Source organism: Nannospalax galili, unplaced genomic scaffold, assembly GCF_000622305.1.
Source record: "Nannospalax galili isolate Female #2095 unplaced genomic scaffold, S.galili_v1.0 scaffold65, whole genome shotgun sequence".
Lineage (NCBI taxonomy): Eukaryota > Metazoa > Chordata > Mammalia > Rodentia > Spalacidae > Nannospalax > Nannospalax galili.
The window spans coordinates 106765-131626 of NW_008353294.1; the positions used below are offsets into that span (position 1 = coordinate 106765).

A 24862-nucleotide genomic window follows, 5' to 3' on the forward strand; every position below is an offset into this window, starting at 1 on the left:
GAATCTGAAAGAGAAGAACAGTAGGAAACAGGCGTTAATAAGGGAGATATGGATAAAAAATGGAGTTATTTTAAGGGGAGCAGGGAGGGAAAGTTATACAAGGAACCTAGGGAATAAAGGGAAAGGAGGAGCTCAAGAGAGGTGGGACCATAGGAGATGGGTATTATTAAGGGAGAAGGGGGGAAATGGGGGCACCTTAAGTAGGAAAACTATGGTGGAGGGGTGAGACAATGCGAGAGATAAATAATGCCTAGCTAGTTTTGAAAACCAGAGCTAGTTTTAAAAACCAGAGAGAACCATATTCTTCCAACAATGTACTGACAAATTACATACACCTAGCTCAAGGAATATAATATATGTCTAGGCAAGGTTTATCTGAGAACATTTGGTCTTTGCCAAAGATTTATCTACATGACACATGGTAACTAAAAGTACCAGACTGGTGGAACTAACCTTCTTGGACAAACATACTTTGAGGCCTATACTAATTTGGTCAGAGGGACATAAAAGACAGTTTTTGCTCCTTGCCCTCATAGGTCGATTAAGTTCAAGGGGACTATGAGCATCTCTTAAAATGTCCTGTAACTGTGGAGAGTTACCTGTCCTCTTGGTCAAGGAGACCATGGAGACCCCACGAGATGGAATTGTACCAGTGTCCAGTCTACAAAGAGGAGGGTCAACACAGAGGAATCATTTCCTCCATGCTTCCAAGCGAAGCCAGCCATGATGGAGCAGGACCCTTGACTTATCTTCACACAGATGGAACGGGTAAAAGAAAGGAGGCAGGGGCTCCTCCCAAGTCCATGTGACCCCTGAGGAACAGATCCTCAAACGACCTTAAGAGTAAAAATAAATTTGTTTATCTGGGCCAACTGTAGCATCTTAAACACCCAAAGGAAAGTATAACCAAAGATTAAAGGGGTCAATACAATTTTTAAGAGTCCATATATATATAGCTAAAGGCTACATAACAAAAAAACAATGCCAGACAGGAGGTACCTTCTTTTGAGTTATTGGCCAGGGTGGCTCAAGAGACTCCCAGACAGTAACCCAGCATAGAACTGGGAAAATGAAGAGCACACCCCAATCTTATCGAAAGGAATATTGACAACTGATTTCTACTAGATGAGGAACCGCTGATGTTCCTTAAACAAGGAACTCTAGATCAGCTGACCCAATTAAGCAGATGGACAAGCAATGAGGAATGGCTGGGGGTGCTGACAACACAGTGGACAGTAACAGGGATGACAGAGTATATGGGCTCCAGTTGGGGGGGCGGTATGGGAGGGTGCCATCTGGAAAGTGATGTATAGTTGAATAAGACGATTTGGAATGTTCTGTGTGATACACACACACACACACACACACACACAGAAAAAAAAATCAACAAATTAAAAAATGTATTATATTTGAGGGGGACACATAAAAGTTTACATCATGTTAATTAGTAGAGATGATGAACATTCCCATTGAAATCTACCTTATGACTTTATAGACATACACAGGCACCAAGGTCCCAAATGCAAACGATTATGGCTAGTAATAATCAGATGGATACGGATTAGAGATGCATGTGCCAACATCTCAGTGTTAGTAGCAAAACAATAAGTCTTTCTGTAAGAAACAGTATATTTTAGAATGAAATGGAGATCTCTTTTAAGGGTTAAAAACTCATTCAATTGTATGTCTTACAGGGCTTATACTGAGTTCGATATGTATAACTGTATCAATTCAACAGGGAACCTAGAAATGTTATAGCCACTTTTGAAGGAGCGGAGTCTCTGTTCTGGAAACTGTTATTGGGCATGTCAAAGCTGTAATGATATGCTTCTTCTAAAAGAAATAAAAAATAATATTTTAAAAATATAGGAAACAGCATATCTTGAAATGGAGATCTTCTTTAAAGGGTAAAACCTCAGGGTTTTATATCCTACAGGGTTTATACTGAGTTCAATATTGTATAACTGTATTAATTCAACTGTGAACCTAAAATTTTACAGCCACTTTTGAAAGAGATGTATCCTTGCTCTGGAATGTGTTACTGAATATGTTAAAGCTGTAATGAAATGTTCTTCTAATCATGTGGTTATTAAATTTTTTTCAAAAATTAAAAAAAATTCTTCAAAGCATAAAAATTTGCTCCTTAATAATTAATAGATGTGAAAAACATTACTGTAGAAATCTACCTGATGATTTATATCCATGCTCAGATGCCAAGGAGCTCAGAAAATAACTGACTGTGACTAGTAATGATCAGATATATAGAGATTAGAAACGCATGTGCAAACATCTGTGTCAATTGCATTAAAAATGAATTTTTCTGTATGATGCTGTGTATTTTAATAATGAAATGGAGATCTTTTGTAAAGGTTAAAACCTCATTTAATTTTATGTCTTATAGGGTTTATACTGAGTCCAATATTGTATAACTGTAATAATTCAACTGTGAACCTAAAAATTTACAGCCAATTTTGAAAGAGATGCATTGAAACAGTTGCATCTTAGCTCTGGAAATTATTATTGAATATGTCAGTGCTGTTTTCATGAAATGCTTCTTCTAATTATATGTTTATTAAATAAATAATTTTAAAAAGTTTATTGGTATACTTTCCCAGCCATGCCTGGAAGACACTATGAAAAGCAGGCATCCTGGTCCCCTGGCTCTTACAATCTTTCCACCCCTATAGAAGACATTTCTAACTAGGAGTATGTACATATCAAGTCACAATGGAGAAATATGTGGGGTTAAAAATATATCCGAATTCTTCAGTCATACGAATAATTCCTCCAAGCCAAAACCTGTGCTAGGAATGGAGTTTCTATTTCATTCCAAAATTTTATGTCAAAAGCAAGTTATGTCTGCAAAGCTCCTGGCTACTCCTCAGATGTTACTTCTAAAGACTCAAGGTCTGCAAAGCTTTAGTTCCTAACACAGACTCAGAAAAAAAAAAATCAACATATGTTCTCCCTCGTATGTGGATCGTAGAACCAGACTCTGATAAATAAGTATGTAAACAGACATAACTGCAGGAACCAGGACAAGGGTAAGGAAACAGTGAGGTAAAGGAAAAGAAATAACCTGAAGGAGAAGAATAGTAGGTAACAGGCCTTAATAAGGGATATATGGATAAAAATTGGGTTAGTTTAAGGGAGGAGGGAGGGAAGGGTATACAAGGAACCTAGGGGATAAAGGGAAAGAAAGAGCTCAAGAGAGGTAGGAATATAGGAGAAAGGTATTAGTAAGGGAGAAAGAGGAAAAATGGGGGCAACTTGATTTGGGAAACTATGATCAAGGGGTAAGACAACATGAGAGATAAATAACACCTAGCTAGTTTTAAAATACAGAGGGAACCATATTAGTCAAACAACCTACTGACTAATTATACATACCAGATCAAGAAATATATGTCCAGGCAAGGTTTATCTGAGAACAACTGGTCTTTGCCCAATATTTATCTACATGGCACACAGTAACTAAAAACACCACATTGGTGGAACTAACCTTCTTGGATGTTTAACTGACATACTTTGAGGCCTATAATAATTTGGTCAGAGGGACATAAAGGACAGTTTTTACTCCTTGCCCTCCTAGGTTGACTAGTTTCAGGGGCCTATGAGCATCTCTCAAAATGTCCCGTAATTGTGATGGGTCACCTGTCCTCTTGATCAAAGAGACTGTGGAGACCCCATGAGATGGACTTGAACCAGTGTCCAGTCTACAAAGAGGAAGGTCAACACAAAGGAAACATTTCCTCCATGCTTTCAAGCAAAGTCAGACATGTTTGAGCAAGACCTTTGACTTATCTTCACATAGGTAGGACTGGTAAAAGAAAGGAGCCAGGGGGCTCCTCCCAAGCCCATGTGACCCCTGAGGAACAGATCCTCCAACAATCTTGAATGTAAATATAAACTGGTTTATCTGGGCCAACTCTATGGCCTTAAACACCCAAAAGGAAAGTATAACCGAAGTTTAAAGGGGCCAATATAATTTTTCAAGAGTCCATATGTATAGCTAAAGGCTACATAACAAGCAACAACGCCAGATAGGAGATACCTTCTCTTGAATTGTTGGCCAGGGTGGCCCAAGGGACTCCCTGACAGTAACCAAGCATAGAACTGGGAAAATGAACAGCAGACCCCAATCTTATCTAAAGGAATATTGACCACTCATTGCTGCTAGAGGAAGAATACCTGACTTTCCTAAAACAAAGACCTCTAGAAAAGCTGACTAGATTCACCAGATGGACAAGTAGTGGGGAACAGCTGGGGGTGCCAACAATACAGTGGACAGTAGCAGGGATGACAGAGTATAAGGGCTCTAGTGGGAGGGGGCTATGGGAGGGTGCCATCTGGGAAGTGGGTGTATAGATGAATAAAATGGTTTGGGACGTTCTGTGTGATATACACACTCCAAAAAAATTAACAGTTTTTTAAAAATAAATTATATTTGAGGAGGAATCATAAAAACTTATGCTAATTAGTTGAGCTGATACACATTACCATTGAAATCTACCGTATGACTTTATAGACATACACAGGTGTCAACCGATTATGACTAGTAATATTCAGATACATACAGATTAGAGACACATGTGCCAACCTCACAGTGTTATTAGCAAAAACAGTGAGTCTTTCTGTAAGAAACATATAATTTAAAATGAAATGGAGATCTTTTTTAAAGGTTAAAATCTCATTCAATTTTATGTCTTACAGTGTTTATACCGTTCAATATTGTATAACTATATTAACTCAACAGTGAACCAAAAAATTTTATAGCCACTTTTGAAAGAGATGTATCTTTGATCTAGAATCTCAAAGGGAGACAAATCAGCCATAGATGGACTTTTGTAGAAGGGGGCATCATGGCCTTACTAATATCAAACTATAGGGAGACAGATCTAATGTAAGGAGAAGCAACTTGAAGTCCAAAAATGTAGCATAGATAATTTTCCGCTATCTGTATTTCCTCTGTGGCTTGTGTGACTTCATGAAATAACTAGATCGTCCAAGCTAGATAACTTAGAAAGCTATATAAATTTTCCTCAGGGAAAGTCTGTAAGTGATTGCCATGAGTGCTTTATAAGTCCCTCTTTCTACTTTGATTCTGGCACATTCTTCCTACTCACATCCTTGCCTGGATTCATTCCTACCATCCCAACTAAATGTGTCCCATTTCCTCACCCTAAGTTGTTTCTCCCTTCATTTCCAGTGGTTAAGTTCCTATCAACAAAAAGTAGTTCAGGTAAAATGACACAATCATCACTAAAGGTCTACTGTTTTCAGCTTTCAAAATAGCTATTTCCAGCCCCCAAACAACTCTAAATGCATTGTTTATGTCATCTAATCAGTTATGGTCTTATAATGTCATTTTATACACATATTTTACATGTTAGGTTATAAATTCATCTAGAGAAATACTGCTCCACAGAAATACAATTTGAGACATATTACAATGTAGTAGTCACTTAAAACAGCAGTTTGTTTTAATAACATTTTATTTAACCTGTATAAATAAAATGCTACAAAGGTGCCATACCATCATTACACATAAATCATAATTCATTTTTATGTATCTGTACTGGATATTTAAACTCTATAGGCTGTCTGACACAGGTCATCTTGCAATTAGCCACATTTCAAGTGTTTGGTGACATTCAAGTATAAGTAGTAGCTATCTTTCTTGAGAACACAGCTTTATGCTCCATGTTAGCACTAGAGCTCTATTTTTATCATAACACCTAGCAGAACACATCTCTATTTCAGAAGTACAATTATATTGGTTAATTAAGGTCAGTACCACCACTGGGTATGGTGGTTCACCCATATAATCCCAGAACTTAGAAGTTAGAGGCAAGAGGATTTGGAATTCAAGGTCATCCACAACTACTTAGTAAGTTTGAAACTAGTCTAAGCTATGTGAGACCCCTGTTTCATAAAACAATCAGTACAAAATTCTATATATGGAAAACATGCTGTTGCTATTCAGAACACAGAAAATAAAAACAGGAAAATAATTTTAGCTTTTTAAAAAAATAGCAAGTTCCTTCTTCCTAAGCAGTAATGGCAAATACTTCAGCATTATACCTCACTTAAAAGTAGTTAAAATATATTCACTATTGGAAAGAAATTATATATGAAATAATAAAATATGTTTTTCACTTGTCTGGAACTAATTTAATCTGATTTTCTGATATGAGCCAGACTATTAGATAAGAAAAGCTTGTTAAAAAAAAAAAAACATTCAGGAAAACTATTTCAATGCTGTTTCCATGTTCAGAATGATTTTTCCCTCAAGTGATACATCTGAAATGTGCTTGGCGTTTTTAGAAATGATTTCTCAGTTACTCAAATGCAGTTTCAGAAAATGTATGGCTTTGTTTCCATAGTCATTAGGAGCATGCAGTGAGGAACAAATCCATTTGAATTGCTCTTCTTAGGGAGACATCTTTCTTTCTTTTTTATTATTTTTAATTTTTGTGTACGAGTGTATTGCCTGTATGCTTGGGAGTGCACCTGTGGCATGCAATGCCGCAGAGGTCAGAAGAGGGCTTCGAATTCCCCTGGAACTGGAGTTAAGGACGGTTAGTAGCCGCCATGTGGGTGCTGGGAATTGAACCCAGGTCCTCTGCAAGAGCTCTTAATGGCTGAGCCATCTCTCCAGCCCCGGGAGACTACTTTCAACAAAAGCAGAAAACCTGACCTGTATTTTATCACTCTAGAATTGGTCCACCTACCTTTTCGCTATCAACTTTTTATCTTTTTTTTTTCTTTTAGATTTTGCATCCATTTGCCTGTAGAACTGATTATGATAGAGAATTATAAAGAAGTAACAAAATTTGATGACTAGGAATGTACAGTAAGTAGCTCACCTTTGGTAATTTCAGTGGTAATTTACAAATTGGCAATTGATAATGATTTTCATGAACTGTAAGCGATTGATCCAAGCTGGCGACAATCTTCTCTCTGGGTACTTTATAAACAACAACAGTGCCCTTATAATGAGGGCAACTATAGTTTCCAAATTCATCCACCTCTTTGATTTGGAGTTCCAGCCTGGGTTTTCTTTGTAAGTGAAAAATAAGTTTGTAGTCTTTCCCATAATCTTTCCCATTGCCTGAAAAGAAGATGCATTTGTTACCACTAATATACATTTAAACTTTCTAAAAAATCTGCACAATCTTTCATCTATTAAATATAACTAAAGTGTCTTGTCTGTTATTACCTCTTGTCAGAACATAACCTAACAGAGCAGCAACAGTTTATAACAAATGGCTAGAAATACTTCTCATCTATAATTGGGCCAAGTGTTCTTTGAAAACTTCTAGATCTAATAATCTTCGATTTTCTTTTCCCTTTCACTTTTTCTATAGCGATAAAATACTGTGAATATCTGTGTTTCTCAGTACTTAGTTATTTTTACTTTCTGAGAATTATCTTTTCCCTTTCTCCTCCTTCTTCCTATCACATTGCACGCTGTCATGACCTCACAGTAGATATTTTAGTACTGCACTCTTCTATAACATGTGATTATTTAAGTTTAAATAAAAAATAATTAAAATTAAAGAGCATCAACAATTCAACTCCTGGGCCTCCAAAGTGACTCAGCAGGTAAAGGCTAGTGCCACCAAATCTAAACACCTAACTTCTAAACACCTGACCCAGATCCTACATGGTAGGAGAGAATCAACTCCCACAAGTTATCCTTTGATTTCCACATGCATGCTGTGGCACCCACACACATGCACACACACACACACACACACACACACACACAGTAGATAAGTGTAAAACATCTTTAAAAACTAAGGTCCTCAGTCACTTTAACCACATTTAAAATGTTCAGTAACTATGTAAGTCTAGTGGCTATCCTACTGAACAACATAGAAATAAAAAATTCTAAAATTATAGAAAAGGACAGTGCTTCTCTAGAACTTCCAAGGAGATAGTTATTGGATTTATTGAAATTATTAAGAAAATATGTCAGGTGCTCTTAAAGTGATCACGTGTATGGAAAAGTCCTCAACTTCTTACTGAAAATAAGGAAACTTTGTGAAGAGGAATTTTCAGTCCTACAGGTTTTTTGGCTTCTGTTGCAATATTAGAAGAAACATTGCCACTTCCTAAGACAATACATCACAGCATTACCTTTGCAAAGTTTGTAGGATGCTGAGATGGAGCAGTGGAGGTAACCTGTTTTGGGAGTAAAGATCTAGATTCAAGTCCAGCTGCTATCATGCACGGTACTATTCTCATTCTTGTGGACTCTGGGGGACCTTAACTTCCTTATCTTTAAAACAGGATAAATAATGCTTGCCTCTTAAGATTATCCTGGGAATGGTATGAGATGACATGAATGAAATAATTGGCTCAAGACCTGGTATATATGAAATGCTGAATAAATGGCAGCATTGACAGCAAATGTGTTTCATTTGTGTGCTAAATCATAATAGTTAAACATTTAATGAAATGTCAAAATGGAATTCTATCCAAGACTTCATAAAGTTGATTCCCATAGCTATGTCTCATTGAATACCTTCTGTTTTGCCTAGAGGGAAACGTTCAGTAAGAGATGTAAAAGATGCTCCTGTTGTTCCTGTTGTAACTGCTAGAAGTCTTTTTGGTGAATTTCTATGCCATATTTAAATCTAGGAATAGACTAGCCCTAGGTTATGGAAGGTAGTGGAGTAGCTCCCTGTGAGTGGGTTTGTATCTTGGAGGTGATCTGGTAACTTGAATAAAACAGATTCCTAAGAGAAGAAAAACTGGCGGCTGTTTCTTAAAAGGGTTTTACTCTATTTTTTTTTAATGGCAAATTATTTGAGGTGACTAAACTGTGATCTAAATTGCTAATTAAAGTTTTCAGATCACTAGAGTAACACCTGGCAGGTTCTAGCTTTTCGCCGTAGAGTATCAGCAGGAGAGGCAGTGCTACTTAATACCAACAGAATACCACTCAGGAAATCTCTCCTTCTTCCGATGAAAGACATTATTTTCCCTGCCAGATTCACAATTATTCATAAGGAATGATTAACATACAGGATACAGGACTGAAGGAGAGCTGACATAGTTCAGTCCAGATCTAGAACTTACTAACTTACCACTGCTTGTATTTTTTGTTTGCTTGTATTTTTTTTTAATGACTATCTATAATGTAACTCTGAAAGGCCCATTTATAAATGAAATAGGGGTGAAGTTATTGAGGATTTATAAGTAATCGAGTACATAGTCTTATAAATAAATTATTATGTAATTTTTTAAAGTTATATTTTATACTTTTTGAGGACTGCCACTCTTTGATAAAAATGAATGACTAGTATAAAGAAATCATACTATTTTTACTCTACTGACATATTTTAAGGAGAATTAAAAGTGAAAGTCACTTCTTGGGACTCAGAGCATGAAAGCAATGACTTGTTGACCTTTGGAGAATCTTTTACCCCTTCTCAACATGTGAGACACAAAGTCCCTAACAGGGACTTAAGACAGCCATTATTCAATAAACACTTTCTATGTAAAGAAAGCCAAAATTCATTTACATTTTGCAAGTAACGAGATGTTTCTCACAGTAATACATTTTCATCTTAAAAGTCAGCATTGAATGTTGCTTATTGATGTGATAAAAGTACACAGACATGAATGTGTGCTTTCTCTGGAAAAGTCAAATAAGCCAGGCATGGTGACACAGTGCCTTTAGGCCCAGCACTCAGGAAGCAGAGGCAGGCAGATCTCTGTAAGACAGAGATCAGCCTGGTCCACATAGCAAGTTCCAAGCCAACTGGGGCTACAGGAAGAGCCTTCTAAATTTTAAAAAATCATATGAGGAAATAAAAGTGTTCATAATATAGAGACTCAGAAAAAACTCATGAGAACCATTGGCCTGGGATGTTTCCATGATTCCAACCCATTCTCCACCACTTCTACCTCGAAGGCGTGACAAAGCCATCTCTTCCTCAATTACTGACATGGCTCGCTAATTTATTTCTTTACTTTTATTCTTACCTTCAAGTCTATTCTCAGCAGAGCTGGAATCTAACTCAAATCACGTTACACCTGTGCTGACCACATGTCTCAACTGACCTAGCAGGCAAAGTCTTTGCAATATCCTGAGCATGATCAGTCTTTATCTCCCACACTCCCCTCACTCCTTATAACCAGTTTACCTAGCCCTTGCTGCTCCAATTCACATGTACTTGTAATCCCTCTGCCCTGACACACTGCCCTGGAATAGGAGTAAGGCTCATTCTCTTTGCTGAGTGAATAAATGGATGATTAGTTCCATATCTATATATACATAGATACAGCAAAATCACTTCCCAGAGTCAAAGGGTATGGACACTGAGATCAACTTGAAGATACACAGGCAGATTCTACAGGGTATTTCTAGATATTAATAAGTGATACTAAGGTATCATTATATAAAAGCTTACAAAAGCACTTACTAGTATTATCTGGATTCTGTTTGCACTAATGGGTGGTCAGGAGCTTAAGGATCTTACAGCAAAATGTTTAAATGCTATATTGACAGCTCTAAGACAGGGCAGGAAAGCATGCTCTATCTCTGTCCAGAAGAATGCCAAAGAAATATGGATGTTAAACATCAAGAACACAAATGCCTGATTTTCTCCTAGAACTGGAAACAGTGTTCATACCTCATGAATGTTTCTCAAAAGAGAAATATTGTATATAAGTGAGTAGGAGGACTGACATTTCTCAAAGTACAGTTGTTTAACTTCATTAATTCCTTAATGGATTTATTCATCAGTCATTCATTCAATCATCACAGTTACTATCACAATGCTAAGCCCTTTTGTAATCTTTAGTTTTCTATTTCTACCAACAGAGCTCCATCTGTCAGCCACCATCCTAGATGCTGAGGATTGAATGATGAAAACCAATAGGACTATGCCCTTTCCACTGGAGTGTAGATAGGACAACTTCATTAAAATGAATAAATAGTTGCGTCTGTGCTAATGGACACAAAAGAAAAAGGTGAACACCTGTGGAAGTAAAATAAGGCTCCAGCAAAAAAGGAAGACTAATATTATGAGAAAAAAATGAGGAAAGCTCTTTTTTACTGTTGTTCTGTTTGAAACAGGGTCTCCCTGTAGCCCCCAGCTGGCCTGGAACTTGCTATGTAGACCAGGCTGGCCTTGAACTTACAGAGGTCCACCTGCCTCTGCCTCCCCAGGGCTAGGATCAAAGTTGTGTGCCACCACGTCCAGCCAAGAACAGCTTCTTAAACAAGATCACTGAGGGAAGAGCTAAAAATAAAGTAGGAGAGATTGGGAGGGGGAGGAGGGGAGGGAAGAGTGTAGAGCCCTGCAGGCAGAGAAATCTGGATTCGCCTCCTTGATTCCCCCAGTTCGGGTGGAGGAGTAGGTATCAGCTCTTTGCTGAGAATCTCGTTCCTCTTAAAGTTCCAATGAAGCTGCATCTCTGAGCAAGGATGTCCAGGAGAAGTAGGACAGAAAGCATCTGCGCACTCTGCTGCAGTTTCTTTGAGTGAAGATGAACTCTTTTCCAACCTGTGAAGGAAGACCTGCACACATGCTGGCCCTCTTCAGGCAGTCTTTCTTGTGTTACCCAGGCTCCAGTCCATAGAACAGGACATTCAGTTCCACTGCCTGAGAGAAGTCCTGTTTAAGACTCGAGCTAAACACAGCTGCCCTCCCCAGTGCTACAGGAAAATCATTTGTGTAACTGTTTGGGTGGGGGGACTTTTGTGTTTTGACTATCTGTCATTAGAGAGCTTCCTCATGGTGTGCTCTGTGGTTTCTGCTCTAGAAGCCAACAAGGAAGGAATCTTTTCCACCCTTCCTTCCTCTGCCACTCAGATGACTGAGATGCTAAATGTGAGAGTGGAAGACACAATACAGATGGGGAGATGTTGGTTCACTTATCCCTGTGAGGGGCAACAGTAGCTTCAAACCTCATTTTCTCTGTAAACAACAAAGAACACATGAAGACTTGAAGCCATTTCTTGAATGTGAGAGAATGATGTTATGAAATTCAGTGAGATGCATATTAATTTATAAACACTGAGTATTATATCAAGTTAAGTGCATAGCATTCTTGGGCCAGAAATTCCCATAAAATCCATCCCTTAATTATCCCTCATCTCCTCTCATCATTACAGGTATGTTTATGAGATGGAGCTAGAAACAGGAAATAGTTGACTTAAAATAAGGAACTATTGAGATGGCAACACATCCAAAAGCCTTTTGCTGCCTCTTCCACCTATTTCTTTGCTTTTTCTCCCCTTTCTCTTTCTCTTTCACTGCTCTCCTCTCTTTCTGCTCCTCCAACCCCTCTCTCCTCCCATCCGCACAGCACTTCTCAGAGCCATCATCTTCTTTCTCTGCTCAGCACTGTCATATCTTTATTCAAATGAACTCTACCATCACTGAAAGCTGGGTGCTCTGCTAGGCTCAGAGGTTATCAGACAAGAAGGACATGGTAATTGCCTCGTGAAATTTCATTCCAGTGAAGAATGTTACTGGAGAATATAAGTAAAATCTAAACCCGTGAGTCAGTAATTTCTAATTTTGATAAGATTTATAATGGGAACAAAAGCATCACTATGTAAATACAGGAATGAGAAGCTGGTAGGGTTTGTCATCAGCACCTAATGTCTTTACACCTCCTTTGTACCATAGATGCCTTCCATGAAAAATACTTGTGAGAATAAGTGTGTAAAATAAAATAACGTGGAATTTTAAATAAAGCAGTTAAATAGAATATAGTTCTATCCATACATCTCTTGAGAGTCCAGTGACCCAGGTTGGGTTTTTGCAGGATATGTTAAAGAGTTTATAGGTTATTTTAGGTACAATTGAGGATAATATGGTTTTAATCAAAAGAGTAACAGACAGATGATACTGGACTTAGGATGATGTCATTTTCTTACAAACTTGTCAGAAATCGAAAATACCCTATCAAATATGCACTTAAAGCCGGGTGTGGTGGTACATGCCTTCAATCTCAGCACTCAGGAGGCAGAAGCAGGTGATCTCTGTAAGACTGAGGGAGGCCAGTCTAGTCTATATAGCAAGGTCCAGGGCAGCAGGGGCTATAGGGAGACCCGTCTCAAGAAACACATTTAATATATTTCACATATGTAACACCATAGCTTAGCACATGCACCACAGGATGCTAGCTGTTTCCCCTGGGGTTGCTATCTGGGAGTGTGACTTGCTGTCACTGCCACATCTCAGAGCATCTCACACCTGAAACTGCTAGGCCAGAGAACCAAAATTCAGAAAAGTCCCATTTCTACTGGAAGGCATTTTGCATCATCATACAGCCAGAATTGTGTAATCAAATCTTCAAAAGTGAGGGGTCAACACACGATGTGTTTCTCAGCAGATTACTATTACTGTGTGGATAATGTTCCTGTCGCTGAGTGGAAGCAGGGAGCATTTAGAAGCTAATGAGTTATCACAGGGAAAAGGTGATTCTAGCTTGAACTCAGGGTGTAATTATGAAAAAACTATTCCTAAAAGAATGTTACTCCGAATCTGTCCTTTGAAAATACATGCCCTGTGTAGAAGAAAAAGAGGAACTAGAAAGGCTAGCCTCTAAAGGCTCCCTCAAATTCTCTAAGGGGAAGTTTTCCTCAATAATGCAAATCTGGGGAGCTGCTTCTGAGGTTTGTGACTTGAAGCTCATAGAATACATAAAAATTATTCTTCATACTTACTTGAACCAAATATGTTCCCAGTAAACCTTAAAAGGAGTTGTTCTCCTTCTTTTACTTGAAAATTTCTAGATGATTCTGGAAGTCCTCCAAAGCCTTCCAAACGCAAATTTTTAAGTGTCAGATTTAACTCCTTAGAAGGTATCACTAAAAGAACTATTCTATGTGGATTGTCCTTCTGGTGGGACAGCACAACGCATGCAGTAGTGCTGAGCGACGCTTCCTCTAGACACTTTACAAAAGAAGCCAAGTGGCTGTTGTCCACAGTGGAAGACAGGTGTAGCACAATAAACCTGTGCAAAAGGAAAGGGGGACAACATGCATTAAAATACCAGTCATCCAACGAAAAAACTATTATCTTAACATTCATTGATGCATGTATTCTGATGACAAGTAGTTAAATTAATGAAAAACTTTAGTAAAACCACTGGGACTCACAAAACTACTTCAGGTCAAGCCAATTTTCTCTCTCTCTCTCTCTCTCTCTCTCTCTCTCTCTCTCTCTCTGTGTGTGTGTATGTGTGTATGTGTGTGTGTGTGTATGTGCCTGTGTGCTGTACATATGTTTTGTGGGTGTGTGTGTATACATGCACATTCAGTTGTGTGGGCATGTGTATGTGTGTGCATGTAGAAACCAGCAGTCGACACCAGATGCCTTCCTCCATCACCTCCACCTATTCTTTGGCACAGATTGTCTCACTGATCCTGGGATCCTGGGATCCTGGTTTGCTAGGCTGACTGGGAACTGAGCTCCAGAGCTCTGCCTGTTTCTGCTCGACACTGGAGTTACAGATGTGAGCTGTCACACCAGTTTTTTATTTAGTTTTTTATTTAGATGCTAGGGACCTGAACTCAAGTCCTCTTTCCTACATGGAATCTTACTGACTGGTCCCTCTTCCTAGGACCCAAGCCAAATTCTGAAACATGCCTTTTGTTGTTGCTGGGTGGTTCAGTTTGGTTTTGTAGAACAATTCTTGCTTTGAAGCCCAAGCTAACCTTGAAGTCACTATGATCCTCCTTCCTCAGCCTCCCAAGTGCTGAGATTCTAAGTGCACACTACCACACCTGCCCTAAATACATATTATATATATATATATATATATAATTTTTTAAATGTTGAATCAGTTTAAGCATTCTCTTTTTTTAAATATTTTTTTAGAAGAAGAATTTCATTGCAGCTTTAACATACTCAATAACAGTTTCCAGAGCAAAGATACATCTCTTTTAAAAGTGGCTATAAAATTTTTAGGCTCACTGTTGAATTAATACAGTTATACAATATTGAACTCAGTATAAGCCCTGTAAGACATAAAATTGAATGAGTTTTTAACCTTTAAAAAAGATCTCCATTTCATTTTAAAATATACTGTTTCTTACAGAAAGACTCATTGTTAAAGTAATCATACTGTCTCAGCTGAGCTCTAAAAGTGGTACCAGATTTTAATTGTGAAGTCTTGCACCACAGAACATTCCAATCAACAACTGACCACATGTATCAGGGTGGTCCTCAAAGATTATAAGAAAAATTCTATCCCTTAGTGATGTTATTGCAGTCCTAATACCACAGTGCAAACATGTTCTACTCATATATTTGAGATGATGTTGGTATAAACAAACCCACTGCACAGCCATTTCTATTAAATTATAGCACATATAATTAAGTACTTAATACTTGATAATAATAACAAACAACTTTGTTACTGTATTTACTATAACATATTTTATATCATTAGAGTGTACCCTTTCTATTTATAGATTTAAAAAGTTAACACAAAAGCTTAAGGCAGGTCCTCCAGAAGGGTCCAGAAGAAAATATTGTTATCATAGCAAATGAAAATTCCAGTTGTGCTGGTGCTCCTGGAGGCCTTGTAGTGGGACAAATAATGGAGCTAAAAACAGTGATTTTGATGATTCTGGTGCTGTATAGGCCTAGAATAATGTATGCTTATGTCTTGGGTTTTAACAACAACAGCAAAAAATTAATTGGAAAATAAGATAAATCCAAGTGTATTGGTTCACATCTCAAATCCAAATATTCAGGAGGCAGAGGCAGGAGGATTGACATGAGCTTGAGGTCAGCCTTGTCTACATAGCAAGTTCTAGGGTAGCCAGACAGTTTTACCTGTCTAACAAAACTCTTTCTCAAAAAAAAAAACCCAAAATTAAATAAATAAAATTTAACATGGAAAAAGTTTAGAGAACAAGAATGTAAAGGAGGCAGCTGAAGAGATGGCTCAGTGCTTAAGACACGCACTGCTCTGGCAAAGAACTTGAGTTCAGTTTCCAGATGCCTTCTTCTGAACTCTGTAATGATGATTCCATCACTAAGCAGAGTATAACAAGAAAATTGCTAAAGCAATACTTCAAAATACAGAAGAAAAAGATGCTTGAAATCATCCATTTCCTCCCAACAGGACTCAGAATATGCGGCAGCAGGAAATGAGGACTAAAACATTCATCTCCTTTTCTGTGACATAAGGATTTTTATGATGGATCTTCCTATGGATTGAATTTTGTCCCATTCCCAAATCATATCCTGTAATTCTAATGCACAGTACCTCAGAATCTAATCTCCTATGTCATTACAGAGATCTTTAAGGTGAGGACACTAGGATGGACCCCAATCCAATATGACTGCTGTCGTTAAGAGTTTTCCGCATAAATGAAAGCACAGAAAGAACCACACACAAGCACAAAGATGTTGACCAATAAGGCTAGGACAGGCTGGTGGCAGATTCTTCCCTCACAGTCCTCAGAAGGAACAAACCCTATTAACATTTTAAGACATCCAGCTTCCAGAACTGTAAGACAATAAATGTTGGCAGCATTTTATTACAGCAGCCATAGTAAGCTCATACAGACTTGGGTCCCAGAGCTGGACTAGTTAGCTCTTAATTGTTCTTCAGAGAGTTACCTTGTGGAGGCCTCATCCAAAGCAGCCTTTTCCCACAGACAGGGACTGACTGACATGACTGAGCAAAGCCAATGGCCCTGATATTCCTGAGCTACCCCGAGGTACCAGGCTAGGGAAAGACCAGCTAAAACCAGCTTTCCCATTTTTCTCCCTGGCCTTCTCTGCTTCCTTCATTCCCCTAAACAATCTTCCCGAGAGGCCTTACTTGATAAGTCACTCTCATCTCAGACTGCTTCTGAGGAATCTGGCCTGAGATAATCACAGAGGTAAGATCTACATTATGAAATGAGCCTATCTTTAGACATGTGATTACCTACTCCGTAGGAACCTTAAAACTGTCTAAAACTTTCTCTTAATGGGCTGTCTAGAAAACATGGAAATGAGAAAGCCAAATGAGAGCACTGAAATAACAAATCCAGTTTCTATCTACATAGTTATGAGCTGAGCATAATGGGAAGAGTTAATTGCTATACCGCAGAATTTCAGAAATGAAGGTGCTATTTTGAAACTATTTTGGAGTTAAGAGAAACCTGTAAAAATAAATCTATGTTGTGAGTGGTTTCCAAAAGCCCTACTTAAACTATCATGAGCAACACTGCAAACAGCATAGCTGTGTCAATTGTGGTTTGCATTTTAAATACACCCTAAAAGACAGCTTATGTTCCTAGTTGAGAAATAAAAACCAAATCCTATGATTCCAATTCTAAACATTAATTACAGGCTGGAAGAGAGTGTCGTCACCTCTGCTTGCTTCCTATTGCCTTACCTCTCTAAGTGTTCACACAAGTCGAATGATATCAAGCCATTCTGGACAGTTCTTACCACAACGTCATCAAGTCCAAACCAGCCAGTGTCTCTGCTTCTAAATCCTAATAGTTTCCAAGATTCACAAGCATTGTTACCTGGTTTTCTGATGGAAGCACTTTGGGTCCTATAAATTGGTAACAGAAATAGGTAAAATTTATATAATATAAATCACATTTAATATATTTATTTTTTTCATGAAGTGACTAACCCACTAATAATTTATTGTGGTATATGTTCTGTGTTAGTAACTATTCCAGGCTCCAGGAACAGAAAGATAGGAAGATACAGCCTTTGCCTACGGAAGCATCCACACAGTATCACAGTATTACTTGATGACAGTACAAGGTGATCTATGTGGTAGTTAGATGAAGGTACATGATGATTTAGGAGTAAGAGTAAATACCCAAGGATGCTTGCAAAGCAAAAATGCTGATGGTAAAGATGAGATTTGGAGCATGAAACACATTTTACAACTGGTGGAAAGAGGTTTAAGGGAACACTTAGAAACATAATGAACTTGCCAATGTTAACACAGATGCCTTAGGACAGACAAAGGTGACTATGTAGCGTAATAGGTAAGACCATAGACTCATACAAAATTGCATTTTGTTTCCTGGGTGGTTCTGCCTCTCATTAACACATGACTGTGCACATATTTGATTTCTATGTATTTCAATTTTCTGTTATCATATTAGTATAATAGCACTTGCATCGTAAGATAAGTCAGTTAATATTTGTAAAGCATTTAGAGAGAGTATAAATGGTACTAATATTCTCCTCCACTTCCTACAGCATGGATACAAATTCACTTTGTTAAATACTTTATCTTCTTACAAACAGGCCAACCAAAAAGCCCTACAACTGTGTGTGCCATGTGATACTCCTCACCCACTAGAGCTCATTCCACACACCAGTTTCTAACAGCTAGTCAATGTAGTTCTCTTTCTTTGGAATTTGACTCTGGAGGAGTGCCCAAGACTGTAACCTGTCACTTTCCTTTGGTGGAAAGGCCCTGGACTATGGAAATGAACACATGGTGAGCTTATTAAGAAAAAACATCTAGGTGCTATGGAATAAGGAGAAATGCAGGGTGAAAGAATCCATGAAGTCTTTAAAGACAACGTGTGCTTTTAATAAATTTTCTATTTGAAGTCTTTTAAGCAGGCATCTGTTCTTCACAACTAAAGGGGGAAAAATCTATGATACTGAAGATTTTCAAGGAAAAATAGCCTGAAGTATCCTGCAACTCACAAGGGGACAGAAATAATCTCTCTCTTTCTCTCTTTCTCCCTCTCTCTCTTTCTCTCTCTCTCTCTCTCTCTCTCTCTCTCTGTGTATGTGGTGTGTGTGTGTGTGTGTGTGTGTGTGTGAAGAGAGATAGAGTTATAGGCATAAAATTGCCCCAGTTTAACAGATTGAGATGTCCTCTGAGTCAGAGATTAGTAGTTGAGCTAAACTTAAAATGTTATGTTAAAAAAAATCTCTGTTGGGTATTTCTGAGAATTAGACAGGGTTAATTGGGCTATAACCACAGATATGGTAAATGCTTTAACCCTTGGAGGCTAGAAATCAATTCATACAGGAGGATGTACTCATAGTGAATCAGAATCTTGGTCATTTACTAGAAACTGAATTCATTAGATAAAATTTTGGATTTTTTTTTCTCTCTGATAGCATCTAGCTACCTTTTTTCTGCTGATAGTCTAATTTTTGGTGGGAGCCTACAGGCTCATGGTGGGGTGCCTCTTCTCCTAGATACAGGAGACACTTAATTAAGCCAAATAGTACATTTGGAATTCCTGATTGCTGGTCACCAAAATAGCTGCCATCCCCTTGTTTGAATGCGCTCCAGATTTCCATGTGGTTGAATGGGGCCATGTGACTGCTTACAGCTAATTAATTGGAAATGAAAGAAAGACTTGTCACTTTAAGGCCGTGAGTTTTACTGCTAATGGATCTGCTAAAAGTTCTTTTGCCATGAGGACAACTGTACTCTGCTCTGTCTGCCTAAGTCCAGACATGAGAAGTGAGAAGCAGCCTACTTTTGGTGACTGTGGTATGAGATATAAATACTGTTGTTAGAAGCCCTTGGGAGTTGGGAGTTTTGCTCTCACATCATAACATAAGCTAATCTGCACTGAGCCTTTCTTCTTGCTCCTGTTTTGAGTTTCTGATAGATTCAGAATGAGAATTCAGAGCTAAGCTTCTATGCATATAAATGGGTGGGGGGAGAATATTCCTCTTTTCCTCTGAACTTGGAGCTATGAAGATGTGCCATGTCAGAGAACGAACTGGCACAGGGAAGTCTAACACAAACTAGAGACTAGGTTCTTCCCAGTCCAAGATAAAAAAAAAGTAAAGGTAGATACTGCCCATGATTAGCATGTGGTTTACTACCTATACAAACCAAAGAACTCACTCTTTTTTTTCTTTTTGCTTCATAGTTTTTGATTGATTTTCTGTCATTTAAAAGGCATCCTTAATAAGCAAGTATGATGGTCCATGTTTGTAATCCTAGTCCTTGGGAGGCTGAGGCAGGAGGAATACTGAGTGTTTGAGGCCAGTATGGCAAATACCAGGCCAGACCTGGCTATAAAACAAGAGCCTGTTTCAAAAAAGAGAGAACTGCCAGGCGTGGTGGCATGTGCCTCTAATCCCAGCACTCGGGAGGCAGAGGCAGGTGGAGCTCTATGAGGTCAAGGCCAGCCTGGTCTATATAATGAGTTCCAGGCCAGCTGGGGCTACAGGGAGACCCTGTCTCCTAAAATGAAGAGAGAAAGAGAGAGAGAGAGAGAGAGAGAGAATCAGTCCCAAATAACACAAAAATCAAACTGAATGTGCAGTAATAACACAGCTCATCCTTAGGTGAAACAACCCTATGATAGACCTGTGTCTCCCAGGTATTAACAGCTTTCCAATTGAACTATGGCCTTTGATTGAACAATTAGCAAACTTTGACAACTGGTGTTGCCTAGCAATGAATGGTACTTGGTCAGGAACCAAAACAAGGACAACATTTTGATGTTATGATAGTTCCCTAAAATGTAGTAAACTGGGGCTTGCTATGCACATGTGAAGACTGGAGCTTAGACCCCCACCCCCACCCCAAGCCATGAGCTGCCTGGGTGTGTCTGTGCTCCTGTAATCCCAGCTGGCAATCAGGAGGTGGAGACAGGGAATCCCTGCAGCAAGCTGACTAGCCAGACTGGCTGGATCAGTGTGCTACACGCTCACTGAGAAACCTCTTAGTAAATAAAGTGGAGGACAATTGAGAAAGATACCCAACATCAGCCTAGAGTCTGTACACATGGGCACATACACATGCATGAGCACGTATATATGTAAAAACGTAAGATAAAATATACTCGACTTTATGAACAGTTTATTTAAAACTGGTCATCCCCCAAAGTACCAGGCTTTATGTAGATACTGATTAAAGTATATATGCTGCTTTATCTGTAAAAAATGCTCTGGATAATTTGGCAAGCAATCATACCATCAAAATTCGTATGGAATATTCTATTTTCAGAATGTCTCATTTGTGGTACATATAATGCATAAGCATTTAAATATGAATGTCATTTATGTTTTAGGATTAAATTTTTCTCAGAAAACCATAATTTAGTCATTAAAGTACTGATTTTAAATGACATATCTTCACTCAAAAATTTTGAAATTCAACTATAAATTATGCATGCTGTTGATGAGGCAATTTTAAAATTGAGAAGTAAATAGAAAAAGAAAGTTGTACAATCACATTACCTAGAGCCAAATAGCATAGCATAGTGATGCATTTTTGGTAGTCTGTTTTTTGACATAGTTTTTTATTTAGTTTGTAAGGTGGTGACCATATTTTGGGTCAAGCTGTGAACCCTAAGCTTAACATTTGTTAGCAATACTATCACTTTTGTATTTCAATTCAAATGATTGATATTCTCATCACACCACTAAGAGAAAGCAAATTTTTTCCTGATTCAAGTATGCTTTTTGGTCTATTAGGTCATAAACCTTTGGAGTTTTGCCCAATCACATCACTAATCCCAGTTACAATCAACACACATGCTATAATCTGTGTACAGCAACCGTTGTCTTATGTTTTGCTGGCACGGCTGCTTCTCTGCCGGTGATGGCCAAAGGTCCCTCATTATTTTCAGTCTTGGTATATCTACCAGTAATTGTTCAAGGTGTAAGAATGAGATATAAGAAAACTCTCTTCACTGCTATGCTCATATGTAATCTAGCTATCAAACCTAGACAATGTCCCCCATAGGCTCCAAGTACTTGGACATTTTGTCTCCAGTTGGTGGCGTCGTTTCGGGAGGTTTTAGGTGGTGCAGCCATGCTAGAGGAAGCACATCACTGGATGGGGCAGGCTTTGAGAAGAGAAGTCTTAAGCCTTGCCAGATTTCTAGTCTTGTTCTGCTTCCTGTACCTACTTCAAGATATGAGCACTCTGCTTTCTATTTTGGTCACCTCCTGCCACTGTACCTCCCTGCCGTGACAGCCTCTAATACCTCTGGAACCTGGAAACTTAAGCTCAAATAAACTCTTCCTTTTATAAGTTCTCTTGGTCACAGTGTTTTTATCACAACAATAGAAAAGCACACGGAAGACAGTAAGAAGATTTTCCCACTATAAAAATTCCGCTCCTGGCCATTTCAGTGTTTCGTTATCATGAGTTGAAATAGATGTTACTAGAGATTGTTCAAGAAGAGGTTCCTTTTGATTTGCTAAAGAATTGAATTGTACATTGCCTCACTTTTCAATTCATGGGGAGCTTTATATTCTTAAACATAGTGATGTATAACACATTTAAAACATTTTTAAACCAGTAGCTTCAAGTTGAACAAATAGGAAAACGTTTATCCCCTCCAATGCTTTCTGCATCTGTGTCTCACCAAAACCATTTCACTCTGTGAGTTGAGACTTTTCTGGGCTGATCAGACAGTACTGACTGACAAGGACAAAGACGGCCTGTGTGGTATTACTACCCATAACATTTTTATTTCTTTCTTCAGTTTATTCTCTAAATTTATGTTATAAATTTAATATGCAAAACATAGAATTGTAAGAAATTGAGAATGAATGATCTGAGAGCCCTTCCTTGATAATGTACAGTGAGATGATAATATACATAATTTTTGATATATAATTTTGGGCATGCAGATGGCAGGGGAATCTTGAAAGAATTCCCCAAACATTGCATCAAAAGTGTAGAAGGTCAGGGTTACAGCAGATGCAAAACCAGATTGGAATGATGAGTCCCCATGAGGACAAATGCCCTTTCAATAACTAAAAACAGGACCATGCAGTGGTAAACAGTCGAGTGAGCAAAGATGTAGCCAACATCCTTGCCATCACAGGCACACTGGAAAGGTGAACTTGGAGACTCACTGTCTTCAAAAGCCTGAAAGTATTCACCAGGAAGTAGCAGCTGGTTCTCAGCAGAAGCATTAACAAATGCCATCTGTGGAACTCAGCCCCACTTCACCAGCAGAAACCCCGTACGCACACAGGCACATGAAAGTTCTCAAGTGGGGGCTGGAGAGTTGGCTCAGCTGCTAAGAGCACTGGTTGCTCTTTCAGAGGACCCAGATTCGATTCCCAGCGCCCACTGGCAGCTAACAACCATCTGTAACTCCAGTTGCAGTGGAATCTGACACTCTCTTCTGACTTCTGCAGGCATTGCACAACACAGGTGCACTTACATACATGCAGGCAATACACTCAAACACATAAAATAAAAATAATAAATTAAAGTTCCCAAGTACATAAGAAGATACAGTCATGAATGGCAGTTAACAGAAGCAATGAACAGCTATAAGTGCACCAAAGACTAAGGACATTAGAATTACTAGAAATAGAATGCAAGGAAATATATGGGAAAAGGTTTATAAAACAAAGAGCAGTACCACAAAAATAAGCAAACAGCAAGAGACTATCAAGAATCTAGGAAATCTGGCCAAATGTTACGGTGCACACCTTTAATCCCAGAATTGGAGAGACAGAGGCAGGGGAATCTATGTGAGATCAAAGCCAGCCTGGCCTACACAGCAATTTCCAGGCATCTGGGGCTACAGAAAGACCCTTTCTCAGAAAACAAATAGAATGTAGGAAATTTGAATAAAAAATACAAATTTAAGAACTGTTAAAATATTAAAAACAATAACTCATTATCTTAAAAGTATACATTTAAAGTACACATTTTTGACATTGGGGTATTTTGAACTAGAATGTGAAGTAATTATATTGCACACCTCTGTGGGTAATGGGCTGATAGGAAAATGTAAAGAAGTGAAGAAATAAACAGGCTTGGGCAGTTACCTCAGTCAGTAAAGTGCTTGCCATGCAAGCTGGAGGATCTGAGCTAGACTTGGTCTCGTGCACCTGTAATCTTATTGCTGATAAGGGGAGACAGCAGGATCCCTGGCACTAGCTGGCCAGTTCATCTAGCTAAATTGGTAAACTTAGGTTCAGTGAAAGAAACTCTGTGTCAAAAAATGAAACAAATAAATAAGGAAGAGAATAACTAAGAAAGACATCCAACAGCTACATCTGGCCTCCATGTGCACCCACACACACATACATACATACATTCACACATACAGCATTCACACATAATAAATATGGAATTTAGAAAGAATTTAATTCAGAACTATGGAAACCCCCTTCTGAGGGCAGACTAGGTAAAATGGAGAAGTTCCAATGCTTGATTAGAAAACATGAATTTTTCAGAAATGCAAATATAAATACACTTATTCAGGAAGCAAAAAGTGGCATGGTATCCTAAAAAATGTTCTAAGATTTCTCTGACCTCCGAGAATCTTCTTCCAGATGTGGTAGGTCTACAGTGTTGACCCCTAATGAACTATGCTCTTAGTATTAATGTCCTGATCCATCTAATACTCAAACAAAGAACTGGAAATCTAACAAAGGAAGGACAAAGGGATATTTATCCAACCATTCCAAAAATGATGCCTGTGAAATACAGAGATAATTTTTATTTTCTCATAGTTTATACAAATCATGGGATGCCACAATAGAAAAACATTTATTCCTACAGTCTTTCTGGCAATGAGATGCTTTACTCCATGACAGAAACTACTAGGTAGTTATAACTTCTTGTATTAATTATTTGTTTTCTGTCTTGTAGAATAGACAGTGGTAACAGAAATTCTGTCCACAAGTTACCAGTAACATTCTATATTGGGGGCTATTTAAGATCTATTTTTTTTTATTTTAAATTTTTTTTTTTACAATTAAAGTTACAGTTTTAACAATATACAAAATATTACAGTAATTCAGATTTTTTGGCATAATGATTACAGATTTGATAAATACATTTTATATCACATAATAGCGATGAGGATTATACAAAAGCTATTAAAACAATTATGAGAATAAATTCTATTGTCACTTAAGTATCTAAAGCTATTTTCCTTTGC

The 24862-nt window shown here is 38.1% G+C and overlaps 1 protein-coding gene across 1 annotated transcript in view; it reads right to left on the bottom strand.

Annotated features, from left to right (window-relative positions):
- Dthd1 (death domain containing 1) overlaps positions 1-24862 on the bottom strand; it is an 87536-nt gene that overhangs the window by 42257 nt on the left and 20417 nt on the right. The window contains exons 6-8 of the mRNA XM_008850512.2: positions 17377-17541; positions 13700-13989; positions 6870-7114 (exon numbers count right to left, since the gene is read on the bottom strand). Of these exons, the coding sequence (XP_008848734.2) occupies positions 6870-7114; positions 13700-13989; positions 17377-17541 (700 nt within the window). The remainder of the gene's footprint in view (positions 1-6869; positions 7115-13699; positions 13990-17376; positions 17542-24862) is intronic.